Source organism: Lemur catta, chromosome 25, assembly GCF_020740605.2.
Source record: "Lemur catta isolate mLemCat1 chromosome 25, mLemCat1.pri, whole genome shotgun sequence".
Lineage (NCBI taxonomy): Eukaryota > Metazoa > Chordata > Mammalia > Primates > Lemuridae > Lemur > Lemur catta.
The window spans coordinates 885,763-913,634 of NC_059152.1; the positions used below are offsets into that span (position 1 = coordinate 885,763).

Genomic DNA, 27,872 nt, shown 5'->3' on the forward strand with positions numbered 1-27,872 from the left:
TGAAGGAAGAAGAGATATGCCACTTAAAATATTCATCTCTTTCCATTTTTAAACCTTAATGGAACATGTATAATATTCCGATTAAGTATATTCTATAATATAACTTAAATTTTGTAGACTTAGCTCACAATGATGAAGAACTGCTTTCTTTTCAAATCATGATTTTTAAACAGAGTGTATTGGGTTAGTTATTTTAACTACGGAAAAATAAATTATTTAATTTCTAAACTATGCAATACAAAAATCTATTTAAAACCATGCTGAACTTACCTCTCTTAAGATATATCTAGACCCCTGATTACAACTGTTCCGACCTTCAATAATGAATACCTACACTTGAAACACACAAATGTGTATTCTCCTGTAAGTGACAGGAATACGTCCATCTAAGGGAGAAAATAAAGCACGTGTTTCACAATGACGAAAGTGGCTGCTGAAGTGGCTGTGGATTACGGGCAATCCCACTGCTGAATTTCCTTCTCTGTCTTTTACTTCTATTTTAAAGCCCACGTAAGCATTCAATGGCTATTAGCTAAAAAAAAACTTACCTCCAATTTAGCTGTTAAATAATTTGAGAAGAAGTGACAAAAGACTGCAGGGAACAATGCTAGAAATGTGCAGTGTGTATAAATTTTAAATCCCCACACTGACTCAATCAAAATTTTCTGGAAGAAAAAAAAAAAAAAAAAAAGAACCCTGACACTTAAGCACATCTCTCTGATGGAAATGCTACAGAGAAAAACCTAACACTCACTGGATCTGCTCAGTAGTTGTCTCAATTAGTAACCGAGCCTGGTGATCCATGAAGGCATTTCTATGTGATTCCCCCTCCCCCAAAAAATATGTATGTTTTGTGCATAATGTACTTGGTCTCTGCCTGTCCCATCCAAGCACACAAATTCAAAATCCCATAAACTGGAACAAATCAGACTTCCATGTAACAGCTTCAGTTCCAATTTAGGTTAAAAAGGAACTTTTCTCTTAGTACAGTCTGGTCCCAAGTACCAAGCAAGAATGATGCTATTCGTTAATCCAGTGAACGAGAAAGGAATTGTGCTATACAAAACTGAGGGGGAAGAGGGGAGAGGTCTCAGGGTGTCATTTCCTCTTATTAATTAATTATTTCTCCTTAAGACGAGTTCCAAGGCCGAGCAGATCAGTAGTTAAAGGGCGGCCATTCTGCCGTTTGTTGGAAGGTGAGGGAAGCAGGGCATGGGAAATTCATTTTCAAACACATTTTGTCTCTGCCACTTATCAGGGGGCGAGAGGAAGGGCGGTACTAAAGGTCAAAATACCACATGGCTTTGGTCCTGTACAATGCACACCTCAAAAGAGGAATCTAACAATGTGTTTTTTTTTTCCCCCAACAGTAAAGAAAATAGTGTAAAGCAATGAGAATTCTGAAACGGACAATCAGTTAATTAAAAATATTTTTAAATGGTTGGAAAGTAGCTTTGGTTAAAAGGAAATATGCTTCCTCAGCCTGTGAAGTTAAACTTGCATGGTTTAGATGGAGGTTATAAAGCAAACAGCCCCATGTGTTACATTTTAACGTTACACTAAATTATAAAGTACCTACCCTTAAGCTCAAGCCTTTCCGTGGCAGACTGTTGCTGTGAGCCCTGTACAAAACATGCGTGATGAGAGTACAATATATCGTTTTCTTAATAAGATGTGAATAATAATCACTAATAAGAGATCCAAGAAAAGCCCATAAGAAAGCCAGAAAAACCTTATTAAACTTAACTAACTTAAGAGCATGGAATACTGGAATGAAGTCTACAGTCCTCAAGCCAAAACACTCCCCAGACATTGATGTTGCTCACTGAGAGTTTTAAGCTTTGGGAGGAGGAGGTCAGGGGTAAAGAAGTGGGGAAAAAATCCATGCAATTTGGAGCTCAGTGTAGAGTTTATGCATTAAAGGGAAACATTTTAACAATCAAATAACACAGTTAAATAAATACTTACTACGGATTGCTTTATAATGAAGTAGTTTTAGTTTCTGGTAGCCTATATGGTACGCCTAACAATGGCAGCAAAAAAAAAAAAAAAAGTTCCAGACTAATATTTAAAAAACAAAGACCCAGAATATTTAGCATTGGCAGGGACCAAAAAATTATCACCCCATTGTAGCTCCCTGTTATATGTAAGTGGAAACAAAGACACAGCATCATTAATCAGATTCTGTTTAAACTTCTAAAGCGCAGGAGAAAAATCCGTTACAGTAACACACACTGAGATCTGTCACCTCACTCCCGTCCAGGGCTACAAGACCCCTCCCTGAACTACCCTTCCCTCCCCCACAAAGCACACTCCATCCCTTAAGGGAAACTTTCAATGCCAGGTCAAGGAATTTGAGGAAACTGTGGCAGACTTCTGGGCAGAGGAGTGACATAATGAAAGCAGTGTTTTAGGAAGGGGGAGGTGGCCAGGCACAAGTGACCAGGGCGTGCACCAGGGTCCACAGGAATGAATACGCTAACTGTCCACCCTTGTTTCTTACTAGACACGGCAAAATAGTGCTTAGAAACAACAAACTGCTTACATTCCTGTCGGAACCATCACGCTTTAATCTTAAACTATTTGCTAACTGTCAGAGCCCCGTACCATTCAAATGGGAAGAAATTGATTTAACTAAACCAACCAACTCAGTAAATTCACATAGAATAAGGCATCAGATTTGGTCTTAGACTTTCTCATTTTATTCTGCTTGCTAAATTCAAAAAAATACGTAAGAACAAAGAAAAGTCCAAATTCTTATTCAGGAATTCAGGGTTTGTCCACCAGTTTTATAATCTACTGATTGCTTGTAAGTCACTTACACTAGATTTGCAAGTATTTCGGGGCTGGGGGGCTGGGAGGGGTGTGGAGTTGAGCAAACACAAAGCTTATTCCCAGGCTGGCCCTCCTTAGGGCACGGAGTCGCCTCAGCCCTCCTGTCTTTCTCTTCAAAGGGGCTCCAGAAATCAAACCTAAAGGCAGCTCAAGAGCTGTCCAGTAGTAGACTGCACATCTATGTTTTATTCTCTTTCTCTACACCAACGAGGCTGTCAATTTTTTAAAAGTCAGAAACCAATGTATTTGGAGGAAGGAGATTTGAATCACAGGAGGAGGAGGTATCCCCAAAGATAGACTCAAACAACGATAATAAAACAGTACTTTTAAGGAAACAAAGCCTTTTAAACCTTCTCCCATTGTCTGGGAAATATCTATGTTGGACCAGTGGTGCCTGATTTTCGTGATCAAGTTATCACATCATAAAATCAAGCTCTGCGTAAGAAGGACTTGATTGACATTCAATTAACACTCAATTATCTATTCAGTTCATTGAATAATTAATTTCAGAGAGCCTACCAAATGCCTGGCACTGGCATTTGATACATATATGTACATGATACATGTATACATAGCGATACAAAAAAAAAAAGTTTAAGAAACTGAGGGCAATATCTGTGAATCAAAGGTAGCAGAACCATATAATTACTGCACATACGGTAGTCAGATGCAGATGATCCTCAACTTACAAGGGAGCCACGTCTCGATAAACCCATCGTAAGCTGAAAGTATCGTTAAGTCCAAAATACATTTAAGACACCTAACCTACAGAACACCATAGCTTAGCCTCAGCCTACCATAAACATACTCAGAACACTTACAATAGCCTACAGGTGGGCAAAACCATTTAGCACAAGGCCTATTTTACAATAAAGTGCCGAATATCTCACGTAATTTATTGACTATTGTACTGACAGTGGAAAACAGCATGGCCGTGGAGGCTCCCTGAACTCACACAGCGGAAAGCACCCTGGGCCTGGGGACCGCCTGGAGCACTGAACTAAAACTACCTGTCGGATGATGGGGACGCCACAGCGACAGGTTGTCGACATCTCTTAGCCCGGGAAAAGGTCAAAATTCAAAATCTGAAGTGTGGCTCTCCACTGAGTGCGTATTGCTTTCGTACCACTGAAAGTTGAAACGCTGTTCAGTCCACCCATTGGGAGCCGGGGACTGTTTGTACTTAGTAAATGCTTTACGGTGACTACACAGCACTCAGGATCCACCGCTTCAGGGAAGCAACCGTCTCGGACACACTGCGGCCACTGTGATGCCCCGTCCGGCCGTCTCCAGACAGAGGAGGTTGCTGGCCTCGCCCCCACTCTCACCTCCGCTCCCGGTGCCTCCAGGCCTCCTGTGTCTGTATTTCAGGCAGCTGAACTCTCATCTATTTCTGAAAAGCCCCTCCCACCTCCCGTAACACTTTCCCTCATCTCTCCTACGACTCCATCTCCCTCTGTAAGACTCAGCTAACCCCTACGCCCCGATCTTGGTCCTCAGAAAGTGAGTTACTTTTGCCAAAATCTTCCCTCTCCTACTGGGCTATAAGCTGTTTGATGGCAGTGACCAATCTAACTTCATGAGGTTTTTGTTTAAGTTTTGTGACTATTTCACAAAAAAGTCTTGAGAAATATTTTTTGTAATCATTCATTTATTCAACAAATATTTACTGAGCTCTGAATAGGCCCCTAGGCACTAGGCTATATTTCAAACTCCAAAATACCAAGCAATCAGTTGACTATCTGGTTTGCGTTTAAAAAAAAAATGTAGTTTTGTTTAGTCAATTTTGCTAAAAAGAACACAAAATATTACAGCAATCAAAATTATCCTTTAAATGCTAAGTTCTATAAATTCTTCTAAATTACACCTAATAATCCACTTAAGTTTGGCAAGAAGATGCAGTAGGTAACAATTGCCTTTTTCCTGGAATTAGAGATGTAACTGATCCATAACAGTGTCTTTTTTTTTTTAAAGTCTCACTGTTTGCCAAATACTTTACAACCTTTTAAAACTTTTTTTTAACCAAAAGAAAAAGAGAAAACTTGAACTCTTCTTTTTCTTCATTCTCCAGTATCTACTAAACAACTAGCAGGAATATGGAAAGGGGGAAATTAAAGAATATATTTGCTTCATTCCAAAATGTTATATTAATTAATTTTATGAAATAAAGAGGGTATTGTTTCCTGACATTTATTATTAAGGTACAAGATGACCAAGACTCACGTTCTGAAATGTATTAAAGACTGAGCAATGCGTTCCATGAGGCACAGCACACTCTAAAATCTGTTCGTTTATAATACAAAGGAGAACTCTCTAAAGAAGTCGTACTAATAAAATAGGCCTTCCCTCAATCTGACTGCCAAACTGACTTACTTTGGCAAGCAGGCTTGGAACATTTTAAATTTTATAAACATTATCGCTTTTTAAAAAGTTAATTTGACTACTTTAAGGAATGTAAAAATAAACTTTAGTTTCAGTGAAATCAAGATTAAATCTTACCAGATTTCTTCTAAAATCAAGTACAGTAATCAGATTATATAACTATTATAAAGTATTAAGGTTCTGAGTCTTTGGGGCTGGAGGGGCCCATTTATTCCCAACAACCCCTTTTCCTTCTCTACGAGGCAAGTTAGTGACCATCTCTCCACGTGTTCCTTCTATAGGTTGACGGTGTGAAGTGTGTAATTTATAAATAAGAATGAAAGGAATACATCACGTATTTATTTAAACCAGGACTCAGAAGTAGCTTTATTTCTGAAGCAATACCAACAGGGTTAAGCACAGGCATCAAGGAACAACAACAAAAAAACGTATGAGAAGAAAATGAAAGGAACAAGAATGGAGAAGAGAAGGGAGACTAATACTTGGTGTCAGGCACTGTGCTAAGTGCAAAATAGCTACTGTTACTCCCATTTTTACAGAGATGGAAACTAAGGCTCAGAGAGATTAAATATTTACCCTCAACCACAAAGCTGGCAAATGGCAGAGTCAGGATTCAAATGCAGTGTATGTCTTCCAAAGCGTATGCGTTTACTACCTCACGCTGTGCAGTGAGGAAAAGAGAGAGGCAATGGAGAAAAGACAAGTGAGAGTTACAATGTAGCACTAGTGACTGCTTCTAGAGGCCGGCGAGCTGCACTTACCTACACTTGAGAAAAACCATGTTTTCACATTTGTATTTTAGATACAAAAAGCCCAGGCAACTATAAACCAATAAGATGATACTTTTGCCTTTGGATTGATCCAAATAATGAGGTGCAGATTTTGTGGAATGTAACTGTGGCCTCTAGAAGATTTTGAAGGATACTACCTTCCTGCTACACATTTTTTTTTTCCTACTCTAAGGCTTTCAGTCCTTCAACTTTTTGAAGAAAAGAGATTTTATCTTTTGGCATTTCTTTGTTATGTAGCAAACAAAATACAAGCAATCAAACCCCATTGAACTAGAATTATGTTGACAAAAAGGGTATTCACCATCAAATATTGCTGTTACTCTACATCATGGGGGTTCCATTTGGTGCCACAGACATTGAAAAAGGATCTCAGTTGCTTTAATAGAGCCAAGAAAGCAACTCTGTCCAGTAAAACTTTCTGCAATGATGGAAATGGCCTACATCTGTGCTGGCCAATGTGGCAGCCACTAGCTGCATGTTGCTATTGAGTACCTGAAATGCGGCCCGTGTGACCAAAACACTGAATCTTGAATTTTATTGGCGCCTACAGAACAGCAAAGTTCTAAAGAATGCAGTTTATGTCTTCTTGCAAAAGACACCTGTCCAGCAGTCCTGGAACAGTAATAATTTATATCAAGAAATAAAGGGAAATGATCATTTTCCTATCAGCAATCTTTCAGTGGTAGGGGATGAAAAGAAGGGCATATGAATTTGTAAAATTGTATAGTCTGGTTCTCTTTTATGTTAGTATATAAAACTGGCTGATGCCTCTGCAAAAGCACTGGTATTTAACTTCTGTGCTCCAGAGATTACCACAGCTATTCAGCAAATACTTACTGGCCAAAGACGACAGTCGACCTGGGGGCAGCCTACGCTGGAATCCGAGCGTCTCACCTTGTCCACGTCACCTCCCCGTCTTTGAAGCTGGGAAGCAGGCTTGCAGTTCTCACCTCTGTCCCTAGCTCCTAATACTTAGTAAATGCTTATGAAGTGCTTGCTAAATAGGTGAATTACTAACCTTGAATTTCTCCACTCGTTGCTCCAACATCTTAGAGAAACACTTAAACTGACTCTGGGTGATTTCAGACTCTGAGATCCGTGTCAACACCCAGGTTTGTGCCACAAGGTCGACGAGGTGTTCACAGTGATATTGTTGCTTCAAACTTCCTGGCTAAACAGAATAACAATCACCAGGGCTAAGGAAAGGGGAAAGGGCGCACCACTGCAGGCCAGGTGCTGTGAAGTGAGGCACTTTGGGACATGATGCTCGGAACTGTAATTTTACCCCTAGACATTATGACACAACAGAAACAAAAGAACAAGAGTTCAGGTGGTGGATTCTGTCTCTTTTAATGTAACACAAGAATTCTCACGTCTTACGCTTTAATAAAAAGAGGTCCCTTCACAGTAAGTAACTAATAGGCTAAGGGGAAATAAAAATAAAACCTCTGAGAGAAGTGAGTCAGAAATTAGAAAATGAATAAAGAACTAAAGGAGAAAAGGAATATAGGTTACACAAATTATACAGTCCGAACGTACGGTACAGCAGGGACAATGTTTACTTAACGTTTAAGGAGCTACGCTAGCGCCGGGGTTCTGCAGTCCCCTCTCTGACAAGCGTTCTTAACTCTAACTCCTCTGGTGTGCCGCAGAAACATTCGCAGTGACCATCTGTCTATGAAATCACTATAGAGAAATAAAAATGTGTTTGGCAGGCACCCAAAAATGTCACAACTTCCTTATCATGCTAATGAGTCTGTGGCATTGCCAAGTATCAATTATGAAGTCCTCTGTTACCATCAAGAACATTTCTTTGCAACACCAAATTAAAAGGTAAGTACAGTTTAGATTAGAACTCTTGTGTGCTATTTTTGGGTGCAGAACTCCTTATTAATTGTGCAGTAACACCATTACCATTTCACTTTAATATGGCAATAAGAAGATCCCAGATGAACAATCCAAAACTTGTTTCTACCAGCACACATGGAACGTGGCTGGCTCCTGAGGGGCGTTTTCCAGCTCTCTGGAGGAAAAAGAGATCATCACCATGCAGGGGTTTAAACAACTGCACTGTGTTCAGGACGCAGAATTAGGAAAAGCTATCTCTCATGCCCCCCCAGTGACCCTGCACTCTAGCAATCCTGTTCTCGGCACCCTTTCTTAAGTATGCCTTTATTTTTGCGAGCCTTCCCCTTACAACTTTCCCCCACCTTCCACATTCTGCCTCCTCCAGTCTCTTTCTTAATTCCTAGTCAGCCTTCAGGGGCCTGACCGAAGGCTGTCAGTCATATTCTATCCTTCCCAGCCAGACTGTCTCTAACGTCGATGACACACAGGGATCCTTCCCACCTCTCAATTCTTAGAGTTCTCTATTGTTTCTACTGCAAAAGAAATGTCTTATTATTATTATACTTCCTGTCTCAGCTCCCTAAGTGATTCTGATGGCCAGCCAGGTTTAGGGCTTGTTGGAATAGGCCTGGCCTCATGGAAAGAAGACACTGCTTCCCGCCCTTCTCAATTCCTTGGAGTTTCCAATTAGCCGGATTCCTTAATGGCTGAGCAACAGGCATGAGGATGGGAATCTACAAACAGAAAAGCCTGAAGCTTTAGAGTGGAATCTGTTTAAGCTACCATACTTAGTATGTGGCAGTTAAGTGATTAAGACAGGACATATTAAATGTGATCCTTGCGATGATTGCAATTCTATCAATCAAAAGGTTAAAAGAGAATTGTATAAAGAAAAAAGCACACACAGATGACTGATACAGTGAATCTTTTGGAAAGATTTATTAGAACATAAAGAATCAAGCGGGGATAGAGAGAACCTGCTGTACTAAAGGGGAGAGGGGGAGAAACGGGAATCGACAGTGGCTCCCCCCTGGCCTCAGGATCATGTCTAGCCATCTCCTGAATGTGGCTGAAACGCCCCTCAGGGGTTGGCCCCAGTGCACACCTCTCCTCCCGCTGCTCCTCTCGTCCATCGGGGTCAGCCACGCTGAACTACGCTGGAACTGAGCTCTCACCACCTCGTCAGTCTCTGCACAAACTGCCCCCACTATCTGCAGAGCAACCGCTGTGTTCTCTCTCCATTTGTGACTTCTGTTCATCCTCAGCCCTTTGTGTTCCTTCTTTGTCGTCCTCCTCACAATATTGCACCGGCCTGTTTGCTTTGCTGTCTCCCATCCCACTAGCTTATGGCTCTATGAAGGCAAAACTGAAGTCTCAACTTGTTGAGTATCACATCCTTGTGCTTGGCACATATAACTATTCGGTAAATATTGTAGATTATATAAATAAATGTAGAAAATAGGGAAGTAATATAATTATCGAAGCACAATAAAGACACAACTAGATGCATACTATTCCTTCAAGGTATCTTTAAAATAGTCTATGTCTGTTACACATAGTTAAACAAAAGGCTCAAGTTCTTGAGATAAAATTCTAAACATGAAAAATTTCCTTCATACCATTCTACTTCGGTATTCTTTCATACTATTCTACAATTTTTCTTGATAGACAAATATGGCATTTTTAGAATCAGGGTTTTTTTTTTTTTTTTCAAACTGAATAATGGAGGTGTTTTTCTTTCTCTCCTGACATTGAAAACGTGAGCATTCAGCAATTCAGACACAGCTTTCACTTCCAGGTAACGTCTTTGTTGGGTCTCAATTCCCTTTTCGATAACATACTCTTGTTCCGGAAGGTGGCTGGCTTCTTATCATTCCTTCTCTCCAGCATTCAAGGCAGAACCCACAGGGCTGGGAGCCCAGTAATCAGGCGCGACCTGAAGGGAGTTCACCGCGACTGCCAAAGCCTCGGTGCCAGCAATGACCCCACAACCAAGGGCAGTGACAAGCTCATCCAACCTCCCCTCAGTCTGTCTTTGAGGCCGTTCTATTGGAAGTGAACATAAGGCTCTCATTTCTTTTGACTTAGATCATTGAGAAACGCCAAGTCAAAATCCTGAAAATCTTGGCATATTCGGCCACATTGGAAGAACTGGCTATTTGCCTGTAGCTTTAATCTGTGACGACAGTTTTTAAAGGAGGGATCAATCAAAATGTAGAACTATCTATCTCATCTCACACTCTACAACCATATAATTTATGACTAAAAAACACCAATATGCATGATTACATAATTTTAAAATCAACTATTTACACAGTCTGATTCAAAATGGAAAGAGTCTATAACTAGCCATGTAGCACAATGCTGTCAGAATAAATCTTCTAAGAAATGGCTCTGGTGAATGTGGTGAACTTCTCAATTAAAAGACACTTACATGCAACGTGGAAAATGCATTCGAAACCGTATAAACACGCTGCAAGGGCTCTCCTCTCTCCCCCTCCCCACCCTCTTTCCCTTTTTCTCCCACTTTTCTCCTCCTCTCTTTAAAAGAGTGAAACCAGATAATCTCTAATGCTCAAAACCTGATAAAAGTGAAAACTATTTATCACTTAATCCCTACTTGCGTCTGACTCTTTAATGCACAGTGAATTTGTTACCTGTATGCAGTGGATTACTATTCACCAATGCAAAGATAAACTAATACATGCAGTAATTAGATAAATCTCAAAAACATTATGCTGAGTTGCCAAACACAAAAGAGTACATATTGCATGATTCCATTTATATGAAGTTTTAGGAGCAGGCAAAACAAATCTTTGGTAATAGAATTCAAAATAGTGATTGCTTCTGGTAAAGAGAGTGTAAATAACTGAGAAGGAGCATGAGGAAACCTTCTGGGGTGATACAAAATTTCTGCATCAGACCAAGGTACAGATTACACTGACGTGTACATTTGTCAACACTGATCAAACTGAACAGTTAAGATCTGTGCATTTCTCTGTGCGTAAATTGTACCCTAATTCTAAGAAGAGAATGCTCTCTTTCTGGCTAATTTAAAATTTTTTATTACCTAAAAATGTAAAATAATACTTGGTCTCTACAAAGCACTTAGTATTTTATAAAATGTATTACCATTGCTCACCTGCACTGAATGAGACTTAACTTACCCATGGGAAAAAATAGCTGAATCCCACAGAGAAATTACGGGCTATGGTGGGGATAAGGACTGGCAATTATGTAGATTTTTCTAGTACTTTTCAATCTACCAGATCTAAAAATGCTTTACAAACAATAGTTTTAAAAGTCCTGTGCTACAGATTTATAGGTTTCATCTGCTACAAAAGGCATTTTTGCTGTCACCTGCTCTCAGCATAGTCACCCAAGGCGTACAAACGAATTGTGAGCACAGCCCTAAGGAAGCACAAGGAAGCGAGTGGCTTTGTGCTTCTTTTTCATAAAGGTGATCACTGAGTAACTGCACATAAAGGACTCCTATGAGGTAGTCTCACCTACCTAAACAGGGAGGATCTGACTAAGAAATCAATGGATAAAATAGAAAAACTATATTATTTCATTTGCGTTGTAGCTGTCTTCACACAATCTCCCAAATATGCACTTTCGTGAGTTCTCTTTCCCTGACGTATTTTTCTCTTCTCCCTTTGGAGAAACAAACACAAGCAGTCACATCCACACTCCGTTAGCCGAATGCCAATGGCCAGCGAGGCCGTCGGCCCACTCACCTCACGCTGGCCATGTGCTGCGGCACAGGCTGGTGCTGAAAATGGTCAGGCCACGGAGGATGCAGGCAGAAGGATGGGGAGGGCTGGAGACAGCACGCGGTCTGGTACACGGGTGAATGGTGTGGACACAGAGATGCAGAATACTCGGAGTGTGGCTGCATGCAACACGGGGCCAAAGCAGAGGGTGCTGCAGGGCCAGCCTCGGGGTGGCACTCCTGGTGGCTACCATGGCTGGTCAGAGGGTGATGGTATGGGCAAGGATGGCAGCACTGGGATAACATCGGAGGCGTTCTCTGGCTGTCTGAAGGCAGGAAGGATGATTTAACTGTGCCATTAAGCTGCAGGCACCCATTGGGACTCACTTTCGTTCTTGTTGCTTCCTTGGGTGTGAGCTGCGGGGCTGCGAGGTCTCCATCACAGGCGCTGAGGACGCTTGGGGTGGGGGCCCTGGTTGCCACGCTGCCATTGCTCAGAGCCACAAAGTCACTGTTGCCACTGCTCATGGCCATGCTCCAATGTCTTGATCCTAAGAAAGTAAATGACACAAAATCACCCAGTTACAGTCAGGCAGGCAAATACGTAGCAAAGACAAGTAAAATAATTAGAAACTGCTGTTTGAAAATGAAGGCTCCTGAAGCAGTTCTGAGAGAGTGGGGGGACCCAGCAGCGTCTGCAACAGAGCTGGCCCACACTGGCACTCCTCCTGGGTCCTCCAGCTACTTCACGCACCTTAGGGACATCCCCACCCCCTGGCCGCTCAGTGCCTTCCTTCTCGCCCCATCCTAGGTGTGCACGTGATCGATCGGTTAAGAACTAGAACCTTTTGGGGATGGGAAGGGCGAGGATATAAATACCATCCTTCAAGTTTTCGGCAATATCAAAGTTGGGTGTTCCGATCTAGGAATGATGGGGAAAAGCAAGGACCACTCTGAGGGCAATTAGGTGTGTAGGTTACAATGATTTGGGTGATCCTCAGAAAGTCTGATGTCTTAGAAAAGTCTCAAGAACATATGACTTTTCCTCTACGTCACTCAAGTCCCAGAATAAGAATAAACAAAATGAAAACTAGTCAGCTAAGAATCCTAGTAATCAAAATATCAGATGCAAAAGTTTTATCCTCTAAATCAATGAATGTAATGGCTAAAGTAATTAATGAACATACCACGTAAGCTGTCCATGAATTACACATTTGTCTTCTATGTTATACACATACTATAGGTAACATTGCTTTCGCATGGGAAAAGTAATACCATGGATGAGATTTCCCTCAAATGAGACTTTTCTCCTTCCATCAGTGGGTCCAGGCCTTCAATTACAAAGGAAAATCCTTACCTGTTCAAATGACCAGTAGCAGATACATACAGTCCACAAACAAAAGCAAAGACAGACAACCCCTCCTTCCCCTTGCCCACCCTCCACCCTCTGAGCAACAGCCACCCAAAATCTGGTAATTTATAAGAAAAATGGTCATCAAATGCCATTGGTCTATTTAACGTATACACGAAAGCCAATAAGAAAAAAAGAAACCATAATTTGACTCATTAACCCTTCTGGCATGTCATTCTTCTAAGTAAACAAAATAGCTTCTGGAGAAATGTCTCTCCAGTCTCTCCCACCTCTGGCAAACACACAGGTAACCAGAAGAAATCCTCTCTTTTCAGTCTGAGTACACGGTAATCTCACTGACAAACCCGGATCACCCATGATGAAGGCTCCTCTGTACATTTTCACCCCATAAATAAACTATCCAACAGGGGCATTTCTGAGCAGCGCATGCCCATACCAGGAGGCAAACTCAGCACCGTCTGTTTCCCTTTCAGATAAAACTCTTCAACACACAACATACAAATTCAATTAAATAAACATCACACGTTAAGAGTTTCATTATAAATTGTTTTAGTGGAAAGACAAAGCAGTTAAAAACATCAAACTATGAATAAATTCAAGTGGATGTTACTTCTCTAATCAGTCTTATCAACACTTTGCAAGTGGCCTGCCAATCCCAAGTCCTTTTATAGTGACCCCTGAGAGGGATTCTGAATCGTAGTGAATACGTTGCCCTCTCCTTCATTAAACCACTCTTGGGTATAAACACTTTGTATAAAACATTCGAATAATATATCCAACAGAAAGCAACAGTAGCTAGACGCATTCTCTACCTAGCAGGAAGGTAGGGCAGGTGTGCTGACTGGAAAGAGCACTATTCTGACCTAGGAGGTATAAACTCTAATCCTTTTTCCACCACTTTCTAAATGTGCCATCTCAGCAAGATCTTCTCACTTAAGCTTCTGTTTACTTAAGAATATATCCTCCCTTTTGTTGTTAACAAAAGAACAGGCTGTCTGCAAATACTCTGAAAACAATATAACATAAATTAAAGGACATTCAGAGAAGCCCTTGACTTTTTAACACATTAGCTGCCATCTGAGTTGTATTTAACTCACGCTAGTTTTGAGCCCAGGGCCTCGTGAAGCATGTGTAACTCACACATCTCTTTACCTTGGGAGTCCCGTGAACTATTTTTTAAGTTGCATATAACTCATGCACAGAAAACAATAAAAAAATAACAAATTTATCATTAAATTAGAAAGGATCGCTTTGTTTTTCAAAGTTTTTATTCTATTTTCATAATAAAACACTGTGGCCCCAGGGAAAAGAGTTTTTTTTCTAGTGTGACAGCCAATGTGTTAAAAAGTTAATTGAAATTAAAGATGTTTGCGTACTAGATAACATAGGAAGCAATTGCTAGATGAGGTCAATGCAATTATTTCCCAGAATTAAAAAATCACAGTGTACAAACACTCCATTCACAGAAATCACTAAAGGCACACCTGCGGTGGATACTCTCCAACCTCTACCTGCAATGGATATTCTAAAGCCTTCTCTGCAGACCTCAGCCCAGCCATCCCAGCTGATGGGATCTACTAGGCAGGGCTGAAGGGGACAATCAACAACTCCTCTTTCCGTCAGGATAGAAGGAAGGAACAGCTCTGATCTGTTGGCTTGGTTTTACCACCTCAGTCTATTTCTTCCTAAGTATTTAATTCAATCAATCCGACTGACTCTAATCAGCTGTCAGGTGAGTCAAGCTAGTGAGCAGCATCTAACAACAAATATCTTCAACACTTTAAGGTGAGACTGGGTTTAGGACAGAATGTATCAACCTCTAACACCCTGCAAATGACCTGCAGTCCCCCCCGACTCTCCACAGTTGTCAGGTCTCCCTATCTTTTAATTAAACCTGCTTTTTCTCAGGAAAAGTAATTTTTCTTTTTCTTTGTAACCAAAATCACAACTATAATTCCCTTTTTTAAAAATTGCAAATGGATTATTTTGTAGTTACACAAGAGTTAAATAGATTCCTGTAGGCCAGCTAGGGACCTAATCACCATTTATAACATTTTTTTTCCACTGTGGCAAAATGCAGTTCAAGCGCCAAAGAACTGACTTAACTGACTCACAAATGAATTTTTGGAACACAACCTGTTTTGGAACTTGGAGACTTCTTGTAATGAAGTAGGAACTAGTAAAGAATAATTTGAGCTCAGATTTTGGCTTGCATTTGAAGCAAGTCACCTGAGCTTTCTCCATGAATATTCAGTTTCTTTAATCATACAATGGGAACAATCAATTTGACTTTATAAATAAGCAAAAAACGGATTAGTAATTAGTAAAAACTAATAAAAAGGAAAAACAAAAGCATTAAGAAATGTCTATGGATTATTTAAGTTCAGTGAATATATTCGTGCAGGGGTTCAGGCAACCAGAAGAGCAGAGTTTCGACCTGAAGTCACAAGTTGACCGGAAGGACCATACAAGAAAGATCACTTTTCTTCAGAACTGAGACAAATGGGGAAAAAATTCAGTCTGATCTTAGGATGAAGGGAACTAACAGGAAAGAAGACAAGATAGAAGAGGAATAAATATAATAAAAGGAAAGAAATATGGAGTTCCTGAAAGAGAGTTAATACCCTTTCCTTGTGCCAAACTACTGTGATAAATGTAATGGCATGTGACTATAAATACAGTGATGGTAAAATTCACTGTGGACAATTAAAATAAGTTTTGGGTGAAATATTATATAATGAGTGACCTTAAAAGGCAGCTATGTTAAAATCACCACAACACACAGATACTGACACAAAACTATCTCGAGGCACCGCCAGGTATCTTAGTGTGTCTCCTGCTGTTCATGAATATGACACGCCAATATCCACACATTCAAAGCTCTAATCTCATACCCCCATGCACCTTTTCAGCTAGCATTTTTATGTCCTGAGAGTTAGAAGTTTTGAGGATACAGGGTCATTGGCCAAGCACCATCTTTTGATTACATTTTAAAATTTATAGTTTTTTTCTTTGAGCTTCAGTTCTTCACATATATAATTTGGGGTAATAAATAATATATATCTCATAGGATTACTGCAAGAATGTAAAAATGTTTTGAAAACCATAAAGGACTATATATTTATAAATGGAGAGTTAGCATTATTGCTTGAGCGATCAAAATATAAAAAGATATGAAATGATGCTTCTTAGTTTTAAGCCAAAATTATGCAACCAAGACATCTGTAGCTTAGAAGAAATAGCATTGGTAGGTCTGAGTTTGAAAGTTGACTCTACTAGTCACTAACTTTGAGAACCTGGGTCAAGTTACTTAACTCTCACTGTCTCTAAGTCTTAGTTTCTTCTTAAATTTTTTTTTTTTTTTTTTGAGACAGAGTGTCGCTTTGTTGCCCAGGCTAGAGTGAGTGCCGTGGCGTCAGCCTAGCTCACAGCAACCTCAGACTCCTGGGCTTAAGTGATCCTCCTGCCTCAGCCTCCCGAGTAGCTGGGACTACAGGCATGTGCCACCATGCCCGGCTAATTTTTTCTATATATATTTTTAGTTGTCCAGATAATTTTTATTTCTATTTTTAGTAGAGACGGGGTCTCACTCTTGCTCAGGCTGGTCTCGAACTCCTGACCTCGAGCGATCCACCCGCCTCGGCCTCCCAGAGGGCTGGGATCACAGGCGTGAGCCACCGCGCCGGCCTTAAATTTGTTTGAAATGCAAATTGGTGCAACCTTCTAAGAGCAACAGGGCACAACTTGTCAAAATTTAAAATACCTCTATCCTCTGACCCGCAATTCTACTAGGAATGTATCCTTTGGATACACCTGAACAACGCGTAAAGATATATGTATTCATTAGGATGTTGACTCCTGTGCTGTTCGTAACAGTGAAAACTGAAAACAATTTAAATTATTATCAACAGGAAACTTATATTCTGTTATACCCACACTTAAGTATTCTGCACAATAAAAAAGAATAAGTTATACCTGAATATATCGATCGCTATGGACAGACGTCCAAAGAACATCATCATGTGCAAATAAAACTTAACTGTAGAACAACCTACATAGTATGAACCATTTGGTTAAAAAAAAAGGGTGTGTATGCCCACATATGTATAGTTAGGCATACACAGATAATTTCTAGAAGGACAGAAGAACATGTTAACACTGTTTTCTCCTGGAAGGTTGGACTTGGAAGAGTGGAGAAGATATTCACATTTTACTTTCTGTACTGCTCGCAGATTTTACTCTAAATGTTTCTTTTTATAGTAATAAAATATTACTAAAGCAACATATAAAGTCCTTAGCATAGTGACTGACAATGAAACAAAAGGTAATTATTACTAAAATGCAAAAAGAAAAACAAAATTATTTTACCTTAAAGAATAACTAAACATTCACTGGAGACATATTATTTATTTTTTGATATAGAACTGCTCTTCTACAATGACACTCTACACAAATAACTGGATAAAGCAGGAAATAAAAGGGAGCTGAGGAGGTAGAATAGATGAATACAAACTATTCAGACAAAGGGTTTCAAATATTTTATCTCATAGTTTCCAAATTTTTGGAAACACAGATGATTATTTATTGGCCAAAGCTATCTATAAGCCAAAGTACCATGACTAATCCTGTAATCATTAAAACAGACATTATAGAGAAGAAATACAGAGACATTTCAATCATGTTGAAATGTAGAGAAAAAAGTCATCAGAGCTCATGTGATTAGGTTTAAAATAATTACATCCTACTGCTCTTGTTTGGAACTCAGAGTTTACATCTCTAAAATACATGGATATCATCATGCTTCAAAGAAGAAAGTAACATCTCACTGAAAATTCCATCCTATAATCATAGAAGGATCTGTTTGAATCACGAAAATTTTATTTGTCACATACAGTCATGTGTTGCGTAATGACGAGTTCTGAGAAATGCGTCATGAGGCCACTTCGTCATTGTGAGGACCCCAGAGAATGTAGTTACACAAACCAGGATGGTCTGGCCTACCACACACCTTGGCTATATAACATACTACTCCTAGGCTGCAAACTTGTAAAGAATGTTATCGCACTGAATACTACAGGCAACGCTAACACAATGGTAAATATTTGTATTACACATTCTGAACACAGAAAAGATAACGTTTGACACTACTACGTTATAACAAGAATTTTTTATAATCTTATGGGTCCACCATGGTATAAGTGATCTGTCATTGACCAAAATATCAGTGTGGCACATGACTGTATTATATATCAAAATATGTTAATGACACATAATGTATCCAAAGGATCCAATCAAACCACTGAGGTGGCTCCCAGAAGACAAACACATTTACAGAGTGTTAAGAAAACTTCCTAGCAGCTAGGAACTGCTAGTATGGCCAGAAAGCTTCCAAGGTAAAATCTACATCTCTCCTGTTTTAGCGAACACACAGACCTGCTCCAGTTGCCACAGCAACAACAAGGCCATCATGATCCCTGCCAAACACGGGGCTCACACAGCCCGAGGGAACCTCGCCTTCATCCCCATCAACAGTTGCAGCAGTGCACCTCTGGGTATTGCCAGAGCTCTTCCTACACATGATCTCACTAGAGTTGATCCTCCTAATAGCCCTCGGAAAAACAGGTGTGGCAGGCATTGCCCTTCTATTTTGCAAAAGAAAACTTGACGCAGTCTAAGGAAGGTGCTCCAAGACGCATGCTGATGACAAATGGCGATGCCAGGAGGCCTGGTGCCAGGGTTTTGAGAGCTTTCTGTTAAACTACATTCCATAAGCTTCGATGATGTATTTTAGAATAACTCTTTGATTTACCAGAGTCATAACACGAAACTTTAGCATAAATGAATGGGAAGACTGGATCACCAAGACCACGCGCTGTAGCCAACCATCTTTTCCAGAAGAGTGATGCTCCCTAGAACACACTTGCACTGGATAGAATACAAAACACTAAACCGACACTTCCAAACCTAAGGACCACCTGGGCTTACAGTGCAGCTGCAGATTCGGTACGGCACAGCGACACATGTCCGTGCTGCTGGTCCCTGAACACTCCTCCTGCAGCAAGGCAGAACCACAGACTAGGTGGGGAGGCTACAAGAGAACCACGCCTAAGTCATGGCAAGATAATGCACAATTAAAGCAGAATGGACCAAAAAAAAAAGTAAAGAAACAATAACAGCTGACAGAGAAATAAAGGCTCATTTTTCTGATCAAGGCAGAGAAAAGTAATTTAACAATAGAGGTTCTAATTGATAATCAAGTTTATTTTTTTGTTTTGTTTTGTTTTCAGAGACAGGGTCTCACTCCGGCACCCAGGATGGAGTACAGTGGCTCCATCACAGCTCACTGCAGCCTCCGACTCCCGGGCATAAGTTATCCTCTTGCCTCAGTCTCCTGAGCAGCTAGGACTACAGGCATGAGCCACCACAGCTGGCTAATTTTTAAATTTTCTGTACACACAGGGTTTCATGATGTTGCCCAGGCTGTCAAGTTCAATTATTACTTATCTCATGACTCCCAAATTATTTTGGGCATGAAAATAACAGCTGATAGGATTTTAATCTTTTTAGTGCAACTCATAAATATGGACCCATACATACGGAAGCACTCTGCCCAGTTAACTGGGTGAGACACTTTTTTCTCCCCTCTCAAGTGGTACGAGATATAAGAAGACAGGTATAGAAAGAGACCTCAAGCCGTTTTCACATAAGGAGTAAAGGCAATCTGGGGACACTCATATCCATTATTTCCCAAACCTGTTTTAATATAAAAGCGTTCCTTTAAAATTGCTTGATGCTTATCCTAAAATAATGGACTCATTTCTGATCACTGGTACCAAGCTGGCCTATCAATATTTAGTGCTATGGCCAGAGAAATAGCTAGCTTCTCTAAATGCCAAGAGAAATTTACAAGGAACTGTACTGTAGGCATTTCTGCAGTGGGGCTATTAAAGCCGGACAGTAGAAGAACATCAGCCAGGTTTTGTCTCTAGGGATACTCTTGCCCTACACGTCTCACTATATCAAGCACTTCCATCACAACCCTCCTATGAAGACATTATTAACCCTATTACGGAGAAAACTGAGGGTCAAAATTATTAAAGTAACTTATCCAAATCACATGACTGGGATTCCATCCCAAACCAGTAGGACTCTAAAGATAAGGCTTTTCCACTACCTCAAGATCCCTCTAGGGCAATGCCAAGTTCAACTAGCTTTTATAAGACCACTAGAGGCGACTGATATAAAATTCTGTCTGAAGGTCCACATGAAAAATAGCCTCTGGATTCAATATCTCCCAAGATAATTTTAAAAGGTGTGATTCAGCATTCAGGAGTGTCAGAGACATATTTCACTAAATTAAGGAGCGGTGTTATACATCCATATATCACACTATGCAAACTTGAACAAGCCAGGCAACAGATTGATATTTGTTGTGATGTAGTTTTCAGACTATTTCAAAATAATGTAATTGTGACCTCACAGCAAAATTTGTATCTTTAATCAAACAACCAGGCACTTTTAAGGAATTAAAATGGATGATCTTAAATAAAGAAATATAATATTACTTCGTCCCTTCTGAGACAAATTAAAAGTTTCTCATTTTTCTTTGAGTTCATGAACTTTCTGCCATTGAACTCTCCTTCAGTAAGAACACTTATAAATAGCTTCACCTAATCACTTATAAACATTTTATATGTTGCAAAGAACTAAACAAATATAAGGTATTATTGCTTTTATTCCCCTGAAGCATAAACAGCAGTAAGTTGGAAGCCATTTTCCTAAAAAAAATTATACACTTGAAGATCTATAGCTCTAAACACACATTCACAGAAGCCTACTAGGTGCTGGCATGGTTTCTGTCCCATGAGGAAAAAGCAATCTGAGTTCCAGGAAATCTGAAAGTGTAGTATTACTATTCTTTTATAATCAAAACTTACTGTTTTTACTACTAAATTTGTACTATCAAGTAGGTAGTTTCAACTTACGATAATAAATGCGTCTTTCAAAATGAAATATAACATTTGTATCTAGACTCTTTTAATATGATTATACACATGATACATATTGATAAAAGAACCGATAAGGATAAACTGCAAATGTTTTATGTTTCATCTTTTATAAAAACTACTCACAGTATTTACAGATTAATGATATACAAGAAAAAGTAAAATTGTCAGATAAAGGTTCCCCTCAGATTTACAGCAAAAATTGTAAAAGTAAAATAATCTTAGGAAGATATTACAGTATATCTGCCAGAGCAAATCTGAAAGTCTTGAATTTGGAAAGCAGTGTTATTGCCAGAAATGAGGTTGTCAAAGCAGAGATTTATACGTGTAGGGGTGAGTGATAGGAATTTCAGTGTTGAAGAAATATCAATTTAATTTTTCTCAGTTTGTTTAAGGTCCAATGTACCTTTGGTAATAGGTCTATGTGGGAAGAGAAATGTGGGTATAAAATGAAGTTTACCTTTTACAGTATGGGATAAATGATACCAATAACATCCTTTGTTTAGCATAAACACTTACTTCCTAAATACATATTTCAAGAGCATGATTACAGTGTTGCAATTACGAAAGTAGTGTTCAGAGATCTCTTTTCCAAGTTCATCCACAAAAATTATCATTCCACATAGTATTCACCACTCATTTTATAAATATTGTATCCGTAAGTATCAATATGAGAGAGTTTTCTTATACCTCTGAGTTCCCATTTCAGATGAGTTTAAATTCCATTAAGCTGCACTAATTTCTTCTGAACCCTCAGCTAAGTCTAGAAAATTGTGCTAATTTGTACAACCAAGAATGTAGCAAATAAAACTAGAGAAGCTTTCTATAATCAGAAATGTCGAACAGTGGTCATTAAAAAAAATTCTACAAAGTCCTCCTATAAGTAGGTATCTGGCCCCCAAACCAGCCAGGACATTTATCTAGATGCTGCTACAAGTCTTGAGGTGACAGCAATAAATACAACAAATATTCACAAAATTACAATTCTATCACAGCATCTCATCCCTGGGTGCACATTAGGATCACTTTGATAATAAAAAAAAAATTATAGAAACAGGGCCCAGCCCCAGAGGTTCTGATTTAATTCATACTGTAGTGAAGGGTGGGCATTAGCATTTTTAAAGCTCCCCAAGTGATTTGAATGTGCAGTCAGGGCTGAGAACCACTGATTTATACTTTATATAATTAATCCCAATCAATTTATGAGAGCAATCAACTGCCACTCAAAATATTCAACGTTCAGAACATATTGCTTGAAATGCAGAACATGGCCGCATATTAAAAAACATTTGGCTCTGGTACTCTATGTTAGATGTGGTTTGTAGTATTTAAACTATCTTCACCTGGGTTTTTTTGGTTACAGTGAAGAGAGGTTTCATCTACAGCACTTCTTAGTAGACAAGGCGGAGCAAGGGCACGGTGAGGAAAGTGTCTTAATGAGACACCAGCTCAAGCAAGACAACAGCGCAGACATCACGTGACACAATGCGATGGAAATGGGAAGCCCGTTGTCACACAGCCTCAGTTACTCAGGGATCTTGTAAAGAAAATTTAGGAAATAGCTAATTTGACTAATGAGTTTACTTAACACCCAAAAAAAAAAAAAAAAAGGTATATCCCCGACCTCTGGTCAGTCTCAAGCTTCTCTAATAAAAGAGCACATTCCCTAAAGTTCCATGCGGGGGTGTTGGTGGTGGGCAGATTGCTGGTGGCATTTTAAGCATCTTAAACTTTCGAATCCTAGGGTCAGACAGTCTCCAGACACCAGGCCTGCTATCTAGCCTCACATACCCACCAAATAAGAATTACAAGATTGATTAATAAACAGGATCCCCAAGATGTGATAGGTCTGTCTTTAGGCCCTGAGATTTCACTTGAAACTATGTTGTCTTAACTAAAATCACAAAATGGGCGGCTTTACCACTGAGCAATCTATCCGTATCATATAGCTCTTCCCCGCAGAAACAGGGTCATGTTACTGAGCTTAACAAGCGCTGCTGAACAGATCACAAGCATGTTTCAAGACACCATAAAGGTTTAATACTTCACACATCTCAAAACTTGGCAACTCAAAAGAAAAACCATCACTAAGGTAAATCAAACTGAGAAAATTCTACTCCCACATATTGTGAGGCAAAAGACATGAGAGAATTTTAAAAATGTCTTTCATAAAGCCAAAAATGGAGATCAATCACCATAAAGCACTTAAAAGTTGTTTGATTTAGATAGTGGTATGTTGTTTTTTAATACTACACTTAGAATTATCTAAACTTTTCCCACAAATGTTAAGTATCTGACACCAGGCCCCACTCCCCCGCTGTTTCGTGAAGTTTGAGAAGCAGCAAATCAAATTTCCTAGAGCAGCTCCCCAAATGTGTTCTTCCCTGCAGAGCCCAGCAAATATCTCAAGGGTATCTTTTAGTTTACTGAGCAACCTGGGAAACATCCCTCAAGATATTTGTATAAAACACAATTAAAGATATCCTTTTATTTAAAGAACTCTGAGATTTGCTTTAAGCTTGGAAAAACATCAAATTTATAAAGACTTTTTATCTTACTTGAATTGGATCAGTAAACTAACTCTTAGTAAGAGCCTGGGTGCAAATTCCATAAAATCTTTTTCTACTCCGCACTTGAATTATCACTATAAATGCTTGTGAATTCTGCTATTTGCTTTCTTGTATACATTAGATGAACTGACATTTTACATTTACTGTTGAGAAGGGATTCTTGTTTGCTCCCAAAGGTAATTAAATCATATTCTTCAGTTAAATAGGTAAATGTCCTTATTTAGCAATCATATAATAAGCACCTACTGTGTTCCCTGTGAATAGTTTTCTTGGAATCTAAATATATGAGACTGTCATACATGAGCCCGTTTAACAGCGATTAAAATAAGAAAATAGAAATTAAGATGGAGAGAACAAACAGCCACCCTCTTCCCCAAGTCTAGCTTTTCTAATTTACCTTAGTTACTTTGTTTCATATTTTTTCCAAAAGGCTGACAGGCGAAGCAACTCGTTTGTCTTAGTCCTAAATAACTCAGTTTTATTTCCTGTGTTAACATGTGATCAGAAATTGCAATTTTTTTTAAATGTGAAATGTTCCTGTAGTCTGTATGGTAAGGCTGTCCGTCACCCACGCTGAATTATGAGAATTATACAGTGAGAATTCTCAGATCCAACCCCAGAACTCAAAGCAGTTAAAACAGAAGGTAAAGAATTGATGCACAGCAAATACTGAAAAGCAGATTTCCCAAGAGTTTCCAAAAAGGGTCGACTGGTTCAATAGAAACTACAAAGACAAGTGGGATTAGATTTAACTATTGGATGAATCAATTTTATAATATATATCATTTCCCAGACTGGGGCAAGGTTAACATGTAGTTTCTAAACTGCTTTGTAGGTCAATCATTTCAGACACTTAAACATTATACATTTTTTCATAATCGATGCAAATAGTTCATGCTCACAATGGTAAAATTCAGGTCTAAGGCATAAGCTATTATTTTTGTATACTAAAACAAAAAGTTCCAAATAAAGTATAATCTAATAAAATATTCCAATATTCAATATTTTGGCAATGAAAGCATTCTAAGATAATCTATTGGATTTGCAAAACTAAAAAATAAATAAAACAATGCAAAAAGACTATTTTAACATTTTAAAAAGCAGAAATGTGTTACCAGACATTAAAACCATGGGAAGTAGGAAACCCTCTGCCTACAACTGAAATACTCATTAGAGATCATTTACATAGTTTAGTGATTTCCCAGACATCAAAAGGAACTGGAGTTTTCTTAATTATAAATATTATGACCTAAAATAACCCTCTTGTGGGTAAAAAGGACATATTTCATTCTTTTCCTTTCAACAGGAATACCTGTTTGTCTAACAAATTGTAAAGTGTGTTCTCTAATTCTCGCATTATCACTGAAGAAAGGCATTCATGGTCAATCATGTGCATGAAATACCTCAGTTTTCATTAAATTTCTCAAGGTTACATTTTACTACCAGACATAACATTTTTTCACAAGTTAAAGTAGTTTGAATTTTTCTACCAGTTGCACATAAATTAACTATTCACATCTTAAGCAAAAAGCAATATAGTAAATATATTCTGACTTGTACTTTAAGTAGTAAATCCAATCATAATATAGTTACCATTGTTACAATTAAAATGCACACAATGCATGAAACATTTAATCAACTCCAGTACGACTTCAGGGTGTGTGTCAAGCTGAGTATCTGAAATGAGCTTCGATAAGAATTAAGCTTGCTGCTGAAGCTTGGTTCCCAAGTGGCTCTCTTTACCAAACTTCTCCACAGAATGGAAGATGTTAACAGCTTCTGTTTTCTTACAATATTTAATTCACAAAGTGATTAAAATGATTCCTATGACTCTATATCTATTTTTCTATAAACTGGTAATGACAAGTAACATCTTTTCAAGATTTTCTGATTTAGAATCTTAAAGTATGAAACAACAAACTATTTTAAATCTCAGGTTTCCTTCCAACTTCATAAAGGAAGCTCATTTTAATAAACTTAAGAAATGTCTGACCTTACTTTACTGTGCTAGACCATAATTCAAATAAACTTCACAAGATTTAAATACATTAAGATGCCGTTCAAACTTTACAGAGGAAAAAAAAAAAGCAGTGAGCTGGAATTTTAAATACAATCCTAGAAACAAAGGTCAGTTTTTAAATAAATTCTCCCAAAATAACACATGCACGCATATAGAAGCAAGAGTAAATGTATTACCTTTATGTTAAAACAGGAAACTTTTCTGGCTAGGTTTGGTCTGCAAATGACTGCGGCAGCAGCAGCGGTGGAGCAGAACACAGCACGACAGAAAGCAAGGAGTTGGCAGGAGCAGCTCCACGGAGCGGCAGGACAGACCAAATGACAAGCACACGCAAATTGCTTTGCATTAGGCGTGTTAGGGGCTGGAACTTTCAGTGTCTGCTCTCCAATAGGACAGGAGAGTTTTCCTCCTACTTAACCCCTCAGGGCAAGGTCTTAATAATGGTAACAGCTGGCATACAGAGGGGCTTGATCTGAGCACGAGGTCAGCAAACCAGGATATGAAGGTGACATGTAATTTCTAGCCTTTTCCTGCTTCTACGGGGAAATTGCATGAAGGACTGTTTTTAGTTATAACTTCCTTTGATCTTTTGGATTTTAAATTACTTAGTAGATTAAAGCCATGTTAGCTGATATTATTTGCTTGCTTAGCCTAACTTAAGTGTTACAGATTCAGTTTTCTGACACATAGTGCTACTACATTTAAACTAACACAAATAAACACCAATCCGTGTTTATTTCCAAGTTCCGGGGATTCTTGTGTTCTTTCATAAATGACTCCTGAGACTCTACTTTTAGGGCAGAAAGTTCCTAGTTTTTAAAGGAGGCGGTCTTCTTTTTTAAAGAGGAAAGTATTAGTCAAAGCAATTTTAAGTGTTTTTCTTCAGTTTACCTAAACAAAAACAGCAGTTTCTTAAATAAATTTGACACTGCTTTTTATAAATGCATGGGTCTTGTAATGCCAGTATTTAAAGTTCCACAACCAAAACATCAAAACCTGAAAACAAATACTTTAAATTTACAAATGACATCCCTTAGCAAATACATGATAATTTACTGAAACCATGAAATCTAACTCTTCATGACTTTGCTAATAAAAATGTGTAAACAATTCTTTTAGCAGGATGTACTGATTAACTGTACAAAGATACCACTTTCAAAAATTTCAAAAGCACAAGCAATAAAAGAATAAAATAGAAAAAACTGGACTTCATCAAAATAAAAAACTTTTGTAGATCAAAGGACATTATCGAGAAAGTCAAAAAACTCACAGAATGGGAGAAAATATTTGCAAATCACATTTCTAAGGGTCTAATATTCAGAACATATACTTAAAAACTCTTACAACTCAACAATAGAAAGACATATAATCTGATTTAAAAGAGGCAAAGTTTTTGAATAGACATTTCTCCAAAGGAGAATATGCACATGAAAAGATGCTCAACATGTTTATTGATTCAGGGAAATACAAATCAAAACCACAATAAGATAGCACTTCACATCCAACAGGATGGCTATACTCCAAAAATCGGAAAATCACAAGTGTTGTCAAGGATATGGGGAAATCAGAACCCTCATCCACTGCTGGTGGAAATGTAAAATGCTGTAGTCTCTGTGAGAAACAGCTTGGCACTTCCTTAAAAAGTCAGACACTGAATCACCATATGATTCAGCAATTCCACTCGCTCCTAGGACCACTGGTCCTCGCTACTTGTGGATTCAGTGTTTACGAATTCACCTACTCACTATAATTTATCTGTAATCCCCAAATAATCCCTGTGCTGCTCTCACAGTCACTCAGGCATGCGAATTCGCGGAGTGGTGAAAAAGTTGAGTCACCTGAACAAGACGACAATCTAGTGTTTGATGCTCATACTGAAATAGGTGTCCCTTTTGAGGCCTATGTAGTGTCATGTTTTTCACATTTTGTGGTTTTTCTTGGTGACCTCACTGTTTAAAACGGCCCCCAGTGTCACACTGGAGTGCTGCCTCGTGCTTCTAAGTGCAAGAAGGCTGTGATGTGCCTCACAAGGAAAACACACCTGTCAGGTGAGCTTCATTCAGGCATGAGTTATATATAGTGCTGTTAGACGTGGGTTCAACGTTAATGAATCAGCAATATATGTAAGACAAAGTGTTTTTAAATGGAAACACACACAAAACAAGGTTATGTGTTGATCAATTAACGAACATGTTGTGACAAGAGGTTCACAGGAACCTAATCCTGGACTTCTCCTACGAGCAGTGATTCAGTATTCACTAATTCAGTGTTTGCAGCGACTTCATGGACATAACTACCACAAATCATGAGAACTGGCTATATCTACCTAAGAG

The 27,872-nt window shown here is 38.8% G+C and overlaps 1 protein-coding gene across 11 annotated transcripts in view; it reads right to left on the reverse strand.

Moving 5' to 3' along the window:
• The window catches only part of DISP1 (dispatched RND transporter family member 1), a 136,628-nt gene that overhangs the window by 35,939 nt on the left and 72,817 nt on the right, over positions 1-27,872 (reverse strand). For 10 of the 11 annotated variants that reach the window (XM_045537072.1, XM_045537071.1, XM_045537070.1 and 7 more), the window contains one exon: positions 11,597-12,122. In XM_045537072.1, the coding sequence (XP_045393028.1) occupies positions 11,597-12,105 (509 nt within the window). In that variant the 5' untranslated portion in view covers positions 12,106-12,122. Of the gene's footprint in view, positions 1-11,596; positions 12,123-25,715; positions 25,862-27,872 lie in introns of those variants that run through there. The other variant, XM_045537067.1, reaches the window with a different exon arrangement.